Raw genomic sequence first — 8,520 nt, forward strand, 5'->3', positions numbered from 1 at the left:
TGCGAGTGAGTCAAAGCTCCCAGCATCCCTCCCGGACCCGGCCTTCGGCAACCGCGCGTCCGAGCCTTTCCGCCCCGGACCTAGTCAGCAGATCCCCTTCCCACCCACTGCCCGACCCCATTCGGAGGGAAGAAGGGGGCGAGAGGGTCTGATTTTTGCATTTAGGGTATGGGAAGGAAATAAGCCAGTTCTAGAGCTTTAACTACACAAAGAAAGCGGCGGAATGATCCGCTCTCGGCGACCGCAAGTCCCGGCTCGTCCGGCGCTTGCGCGGCACGGGGGTGGGAGCAGCGGCCGGGCATGTGCGCTGGGTAGCAGTCCGGCCGGTCGCCGTGCATTCCCGCCTCTTCCTTAGTGGGTAAGGAGTTGGGTAACAAAAATCCGCGTACTGCCTGACGTTCCTGTGTCTCCGGTATGAACGCTGAAAAACGGGGAATCCGGGCTCCGAGGTGAAGCTCAGGCACCTAGCAGAGCGCTGAGAGATGGGAAGGCAGTCAAGATTTAACTTAAAAGTGTCCCTATGTTCATTCAACTAGGCAGGCTGAGACTGGAGTCATTGTTGAGGTACACGGGGAGGAACGAAGGATGGTTGGGTTTATGACGACGTATATATTCCTGTAGCTTTTTTAAATTCTCGTGCTGTCTAGTATTTCGTAGACCCTACTAACTGTCCTCTGAATCCCCTTGGATTACTGACACATGAGGTAGAGATGTGCTTTTTTTTTTTTTCGTGGCTAGACTCAAAGATTTTTGTTGCGTTGGATTTAGTAAGAGAGTAGCAATAGTTCACTTGGACGTGGTGATTTGCAAAATTAAGCCTTATGAATTTAGTTTACGCGGGCTGATATGCTAAGAAACCCAGCACACTAATAATGTTCCTAATAGAGGAGCCTGGGAATGACTTTCCCACCCAGCTTTCAACTCTTGGCATCCTATATCTAGAAATTGAGAACATCTGAGACAAATCCAGGAGGGCTGACAGGTTTAATTGAATCCATATTGCCCACCAATTTTTGTGACCTTGAATAAGTAATCTTTTCCCCCACTTACCCTTTTGTGATACTGATGTAACTTCTTAAAGCATGAGCCTGAAATCAAAGTAGAGTGAATGACATAAGGGCCATATTCTGTTTTCTTTTGATCTAATATTTTCATTGCTTCAGTTGATAAAAATTTGTTAATTTTTTTATCAGATGCTCTTCTTTAACGTTGAGTATTTGAATTTATGTTTAAAATCCTTGCCCTCATTAATCTTATGCTGTAGAATGTATACAAGTAAATAGGTATCATCAGTATAATGAGGGAAACTGTTGGATACTGTGAAATCTCATCCAAGAAGAATCTACCTTGGGAGGAAGGAATGGTTTGGGACTGGAGAAGCAATTAACTTTTAATAAGGGAATTGGGAAAGGGCCTTCCAGGCGGAGGATAACTGCAAAGGTTAAGAGGCAGACTCTGGAGAGATTGTTGGGTGACGAAAATAATGCTTTTTCAGGAGTGCTTGAGATATTCCTTAAGAGGTCTAGAGAAGGCCACAAAAGCCATGTGCAAGAATTAGCTTTGAGAGCTAAGAAGAAGCAGTTGAAAGATTTTAAGTAAAGCATCATAAAATTGGATTTGCATTTTAGACAGATGACTATTGTGCAAAAATCAGAGGCATGGAAAACAGTATGAAGAAAACTAATCAGTGAGAGTAATGACTTACTGAGATAGGGGATAAATAGGCCTGAACAATACAGTCAAAGTGGTTGGAAGCTTGATCATTTGGTCCGCTGGGTAAGGGAATGACTGAGAGGGAGATGTCGAAGATGATTCCCAAGTTTTTTGGGAGAGCAGCTGGGAGGATGGTAATGTATTCATTGAGATTAGAAACAAGGGAAGAGAAGTACATGTTAGGAAAGGAAGTTTTGTTACAACCTTGTAGAAATTGAAGTGATTGTGAACCAACCAAGCAGATATGTCTAGTAGGTAATGACATGTTTATTCATTGAAGTTGTCTCAACAGCATCCATCCGTAACTGGCACTGTTCTACCCACTGGAATAGATTAAACAGCAACAAGACCAATGAAGGTTCCTACTCCTGTTTCTAGTGGAGGCAACAGACTATAAGTTTTACAGAAAAGGAGGAAAGATAATATCCCATAATATTCAATTTTCTTCATTGAAGAAAATTGAAACGCGTATTTGGATAAAGCCTTGCTCTGGTGGAAAAAGCAGGTAAAATTTTGGTTGGTCAGAGATGGCCTCACTGAAAAGGTACTCTCTGATAGGATCTGAAAGGGAGTAAGTTAAGGGCAGTATTCAAGACCAAAGGGAATAGCAGAACAAAATCCTAAAGTGAGAGTTTGTTGTGTTGAGCAAGGAAGCCAATGTGGCTGAAGTCTAGAAAGCAAAGAAAGAAAGAAAGCAAAGAAAGAAATGGTAGAAGGTGAAGCCTGCATCCTTGGTAAGTGCTCTAGAAGTTGTTGAAGGGTTTTAAGGAATAGAGAAGAACATGGAGAGTAGCAGTAAAGATACAGTGGGTGGATTGGAGATACATGTTGTTAATGAATCAAACATGAGTGAGGGAAGGGGAGGAATCAAGAGTGATTCCAAGGTTTGGGGCATGGTTGTCTAGACCAGAGCTGTCCAGAACAAATGTAACACAAGCCACATAAATAATTTTATAGTAGCCACATTAGGAAAGTAACAAGAAGCCGTTGAAATTAGTTCTAATGACTTTTATTTATCCCAGTTTATCTAAAATAGTGTCATTTCATATGTGATAAGTATTAAAAAGTATTAAATATTTTAAAATGTTTTACATTTTATTAGTACTAAGTGTTTGAAATCTTATGTATTTTACCTGATGGCATATCTTGATACATGATTTCCTAAGATTTACAGTTAACAAGTAGATTCACATACACAGATCATTCCAAATGTGCTTAAAAGTTCTGCAGTAATTGAATTATCAGATATTTAATACAATTTAAAAATAATAACAGGATTACCATTTCCTAAATTAGTCCTATTTCAAGTGCTCAATAGCCACATGTGGCTGGTTGCTCCTACATTGGACCGTGGAGTCTAGTGGAATAGAGAGTAGTGGAAAATCAGACTAAAAGAGTTGTGTGGAACCTGCCTGGAAGCCTTGGATGGCATATTAAGGAACAGGGATTTTACCCTAAAGACAAAGGGAACAGTGGATAGTTTTTGAACTAGGGAGTGATGGTGTTGTGCTTGAGGCTAGAAAAAGCCTCTAGATGGCCCACTGGTGACTCAGGACCAAGAGAACCTTTCAGTTGAGTCCCCCACATTTCAGGCTCTGACCTTAGCCCTTTAGATTCAGGAGTCTGATTTTTGTCAGTGCTCTACAACAGTGCCACCAAAAGTGTGGTCAGCAGGTTTATGCCAGTCTGCAAACCCTTTGTTATTTGTCCATGACAAGGCATTTATAGAAGTTGAGAGTAAGAATTTAGAAACTTCTATAGCAATTTCACACATTCTTTTGTCTACGGATCTAATAAAGATTTTGGTCTTGTGTATATCTTCGTTTTCTTTTGTTTTATTTCCCTTTTCTAGCAATTTGTTTTTATATTTTATGATCTTTCACCTCGGGTGGTTTTTCTTATCCTTACCTGAGGACATTTTTTTTTTTTTTCATTGCTTTCAGAGAGGAAGGGAGAAAAAGAAACATCAATTGGTTGCCTCCCGTACATGCCTAGACCAGGAATCTTAGGTACCCTGTGTGGGGACTGAACCCACAACCTAGGTAAAAGCTCTGACCAGGAATCTAACCCGCGACCTTTCAGCTATGAGCCCATGCTCCATCCAAGTGAGCCGCACTCACCAGGGCCACCCCAGATGATTTTTGAAGCACTGCTCTAGAGGCATTCACAATGAAGGGAGTCAGAAGGACCAAGTTCCCAGAGCACTTATCTAAATCCAAATGCCATATTTTACTTTATAATGAGAACTATAATGGCTAGGAGAGGAATGGACATCTGCTTAGTTTCTCCTTCCATATGGAAATGGAAAGCTACATGGAAATAACCAAATTTATAATAGCTACCATTTATTAAAAGCTTCCTATATGCTAGCCACTGTGCAAAGCCTGCCACATATATTGTCTCATTTAAGCCTCACAACTCTGTAAAATAAGTATTATTAGCCCCATTTTTCCAATGAGGAAACTTGAGGCCAAAGTAGATACTTGATTGCCTCAAGTGACCTCGCTGGTAAATGTTGGAAGATTTTTACATATGTCTCATTTTAAAGCTATTGTACCTATTTACTTTTTGGCCATTATATTCCCAATATCTAGGAAATCTCATGGCACAACAATTCTACATTGTTTTAGAGAGAATACATGCAATTAATTATAAGCATCCTTTTATTGCACTTCACGGGCATTGCATGTTTTACAAATTGAAGGCAGGACCCTCTACCAGCAAAAAAATTACAACTAGTTTTATTGCAATGTCTACACCCAAACCCACAGAATCCCCAAGGTATACCTATACATTTCTCCAAGAGGACTCATTGGTGAATTGGGGACCAGAGTAACGGGAGTTAGTGGTATTCTAACAGTATCAGGCAAATATGTTCATTTCTACAATAGAAATTGATTTGATTTGCTCCTGTCTAGAATTTGTAGACCCACAAATCAGTTTTAAAAAATCAATTTAAAATGGGCAAGACTTCACAAAATGATATCTCAGTGGCCAATAAATATGTAAAGGTGTTCAACTATTTTTAATCATTAGGGAAACAGTGAGATACTGCTGCACATTCAAAAATGGCTGAAATGGAAAACAGAAAATGCGAAGTGTTGTCCAAGAATTGGAATAATTGAACTTCATTGCTGGTGGGAATGCATATTGGTGTAGCCACTTCGGAAAATTCAAAGTTCAAGAGACAGGCAAAACCAAACTAGATTTAGGAATATGTAGGTAGTAAAAACTAGAAAGAAAAGAAAGGAAATGGTTAGCTTTGGTGGGGGGGAGTAATGCTTGGGAGGGCCCAGGGGGCATTTGAGGTATGCCAATGTTCTGTTTTACCTGAGTGGGGGGTTACATGAGTGTTAAAGTGACTGATTAAGCTGTAGGTTTTGGGGTGGATGTGCTTTATAGTATGTATATTATGTATATAGTCTATGGTTTTAAAATATTTTTTGAGCCCTGACTGGTGTGGCTCCGTGGGTTGGGCATTGTCCTATAGAACAAAAGACTGCAGTTAGGTTCCAGGTCAGGGCACATGCCTGGGTTGTGGGCTGGGCCCCCAGTTGGGGGCATGCAAGGGGCCACCAGTCAAGGTTTCTCTTGCACATCAGTGTTTCTCTCCCTCTCTCCCTCCCTTCCCTTCTCTTTAAAAATGAAATCTTTAACAAAAAATTTTTCTGGAATTAATAAATTAGAAAAACTTCTCTTGGGCAATGCTGGATACATACTACCAACTGTTACCTTTCTCACTGAACCAGTCTTTCTATATATTTATTACAAATGTGAAAGATAAGAGAGGCCTGAATTCTGTGGTTGGCCATGCAAAAAGTACTGCAGAACTTGAGGCAGTATGGGAAAGTGAGCAAGCGTGGCAGCTGGAGTGAGGAGCCTCAAATTCAAGGCTTAACTGATGGTTTAGTGTAGGTTCTAACCACTCTAGTTATGTGACATGGGCATATCTCTTAACCTGCCTTAATTTCATTTTTCTCACCTGTGACATGGGTATTTAATAAAACTAATTGTTTTTTTTCCACTTATAATCCTTTGTAAGCTATTAAAAGGGCATAAAAAACTTTATTGATGTCTGATGCAATGAGATGGGAAGAGGGGGGGTAAGGAGTTAAAAATAGATGAGATTTGAGTCTGAGCAATGGAGGTAATACTGATAGCCTAAACAAAATGGGAAAAACGAGATGGAGAAGCAGATTCAGAGAAAGAGAACATTCTATTTTATACATGTTGTGTTTAAGATCGTGCCAGAACATCAAGGGGGAATTGTTAAACAGGTACAGAACTTCTAGTTTGGTATTCTGAGAAAAAGTCAGAACTGGTGATATATAATTAGAAGTTATCCACAATAAGGGTGAAAATTTAAGCCATGGAGTAAATAATAAATAATATCATGGGAAGAGAAAATAGAAAAATAGAGTACCGAGGACAGTGGCAGAGAAGTAAAGGAAGGAAGGGAGGAAATCAGCATTAATTGAGCACCTATTAAATTGTGTGCCAGCTGCTTTACATTTGTCGTCTCATTTGTTCCCTTCAAATTCCAAGGTAGCTAATTTAGCCTCATTTGGTTGACTGACTTTGTAGACTCACAGCAAGAAAAAGAGCCAGTATTGAAAATCAGCTTGGCTCCAGTTTGTACAGTACACTACACCATTCCTGGAGAACAGGTGTCTTGCAGAAGCCCATACGGAGAATTTGTTTGAGTCAAGGAAAGATAAGTGCTAAGAAAAAACAACAACATTGGATTCTTTTGATTTGTGGCCAGAGGGTTTCTGGACTATGTGTAGCAGTGCTTCTAGTGAGTGTGGATAATTCAGGCAAACATTTGTGTTACAGACCTCTGACAGTAAGAAGCTGATCAAGAAGGCAACTGTAGAAATTAGTATAATGAAGACAAAGTCCATTGTTAAAGCCTAGCTAGATACTCTTGTCAGCCAAGTGCTTTGAATCTGATGGCTTGAAAAAGAGAAAGAAATAACCCACTATGTGAATTGATGTTTGCTGCTTTGTTCACATACTGCCTAGAACCATCTTGAGTGTCACCAGTGGTATGGGTTCTTTACATTGGGAAACAATGGAATGTTATATATAATAGTGTTCACTATTTACAGTAATGAGGCAGTCTGCCCCCAATGCCCTGCCTTGGTGGGAACTCCCTGTCCAGCCGAGGTTTTAGGATCATGGATGAGAGAGAACAAAATTACCCAGACACTGTTTTGTCTGGGAGGAGGAGAGGTGGCAAATCTCTGTAGTGGAGAAGAGTGTTGAATGTTTTCTCCTAGATCCCTTTATTGAGGAGGGGATTCAGGAGATACAAGATCAAGATTCATAAATCGTCTGTTAGCTTTCAGACACTTGGGTTACAGTTGACAGTTACTGATTACAGATATCAATGCAAAGAACACAGTGACCAGTCTGTGTCAGGGTCTATTAAACATCCTGATGTCATACTGACATCAGGTGCAAGGCTTCATACATTTTTTGCTACACACTGTTTATAGTTAACTAAGAGATAAGAAAAGCAGAGGAAGCTCTAATGCATAATTGCATTCTTTAAATCCAGTTCCCATGGGAACATTCTTTTTTTTTTTTTTTCATGTTGTATTAGCTTTAATTAAGTACAAAGACTTCCAATCGCATCACCTAGAGCTCATTTCATCCACTGCTCTGTTTGGCAGCCAGTCTCTTGTCTCTCTCTTCAGCAATGGTGAGGCGGATACCCTTTCCACGGGGAAGGGAAATCCATGGTTTGTTGCCTTTGCCAATAACAAAAATGTTGGAGAGCCGGGTGGCAAAGCTGTTGCCATTAGCATCTTTCACGTGAACGACGTCAAAGGACCCAGGGTGTCTCTCTCTGTTGGTAATCACACCAATTCTTCCCAGGTTGGCACCTCCAGTCACCATACACAGGTTACCAGTATCAAACTTGATGAAATCAGTAATTTTGCCAGTCTCCAAATCAATCTGAATGGTGTCGTTGACCTTGATGAGGGGATCAGGGTAGCGGATGGTGCGAGCATCATGTGTTACCAGGTGAGGGATTCCTTTTGTGCCCACAAAGATCTTCCTCACTTTGCACAACTTGTACTTGGCCTCCTCAGGTGTAATACGATGAACAGCAAAGCGACCCTTGGTGTCATAGATCAGACGGAAATTCTCTCCGGTCTTGTCAATGCTGATCACATCCATAAAACCAGCAGGGTAGGTTATATCAGTTCGGACCTTGCCATCAATCTTAATGAACTGCTGCATGCAGATCTTCTTTACTTCGTCTCCTGTTAGGGCATATTTAAGTCTGTTCCTTAAGAAAATGATGAGAGGGAGACATTCTCTCAGCTTGTGGGGACCGGTAGATGGCCGAGGAGCAAACACACCAGTCAGTTTATCCAGCATCCAATGCTTTGGAGCTGCTACACGCTTCAGATGCTTCTTGGGACCACGAGCCATGGCTGCGCTAAGCACAGAAAGAGGACCGCCTCTTTCCGGTGCACAAAGAAAAAAGGGTAGGAGGCTGCGCCATGGGAACATTCTGAGTGGCCTTTGAGTCATGCCTGCCTCTGGCCTTCCTGGTGTTCCAGCTGAGTCTTACAAGGCTCTTAGGAGCCTGCCTTGCGGCTTGGGCTACAATTCTCGAAACCACATAGAACAGTCCCCTACACAGTACAGTTTCAGTCAGTTGAAATTCTGAGTGAAAAGATCAGGATGGCTTTGCCAGCCAAGGTCATTAAAACTTGGAATGAAAGATAATTTTTACTGATAATGAACACATAAGCCTTTTAGAAAGCAGCCTCAAAATTTTGAGTAATC

At 41.1% G+C, this 8,520-nt stretch overlaps 1 protein-coding gene across 1 annotated transcript; it reads right to left on the minus strand.

Moving 5' to 3' along the window:
- Positions 1-7,317: 7,317 nt before the first annotated feature.
- Positions 7,318-8,198, minus strand: LOC150016467 (small ribosomal subunit protein eS4, X isoform). The gene has a single exon (XM_090271992.1). The coding sequence runs from the start codon at positions 8,158-8,160 to the stop codon at positions 7,369-7,371; it is 792 nt and encodes a 263-aa protein (XP_090128118.1). The 5' UTR covers positions 8,161-8,198; the 3' UTR covers positions 7,318-7,368.
- Between the last annotated feature and the right edge of the window lie 322 nt (positions 8,199-8,520).

This window comes from Furipterus horrens, unplaced genomic scaffold (assembly GCF_987537825.1).
Source record: "Furipterus horrens unplaced genomic scaffold, mFurHor1.1.pri manual_scaffold_3, whole genome shotgun sequence".
Lineage (NCBI taxonomy): Eukaryota > Metazoa > Chordata > Mammalia > Chiroptera > Furipteridae > Furipterus > Furipterus horrens.

Bases quoted from the DNA above. Each gene is read 5' to 3' on its own strand.
- LOC150016467 (XM_090271992.1), bottom strand. From the start codon at position 8,160: ATGGCTCGTGGTCCCAAGAAGCATCTGAAGCGTGTAGCAGCTCCAAAG.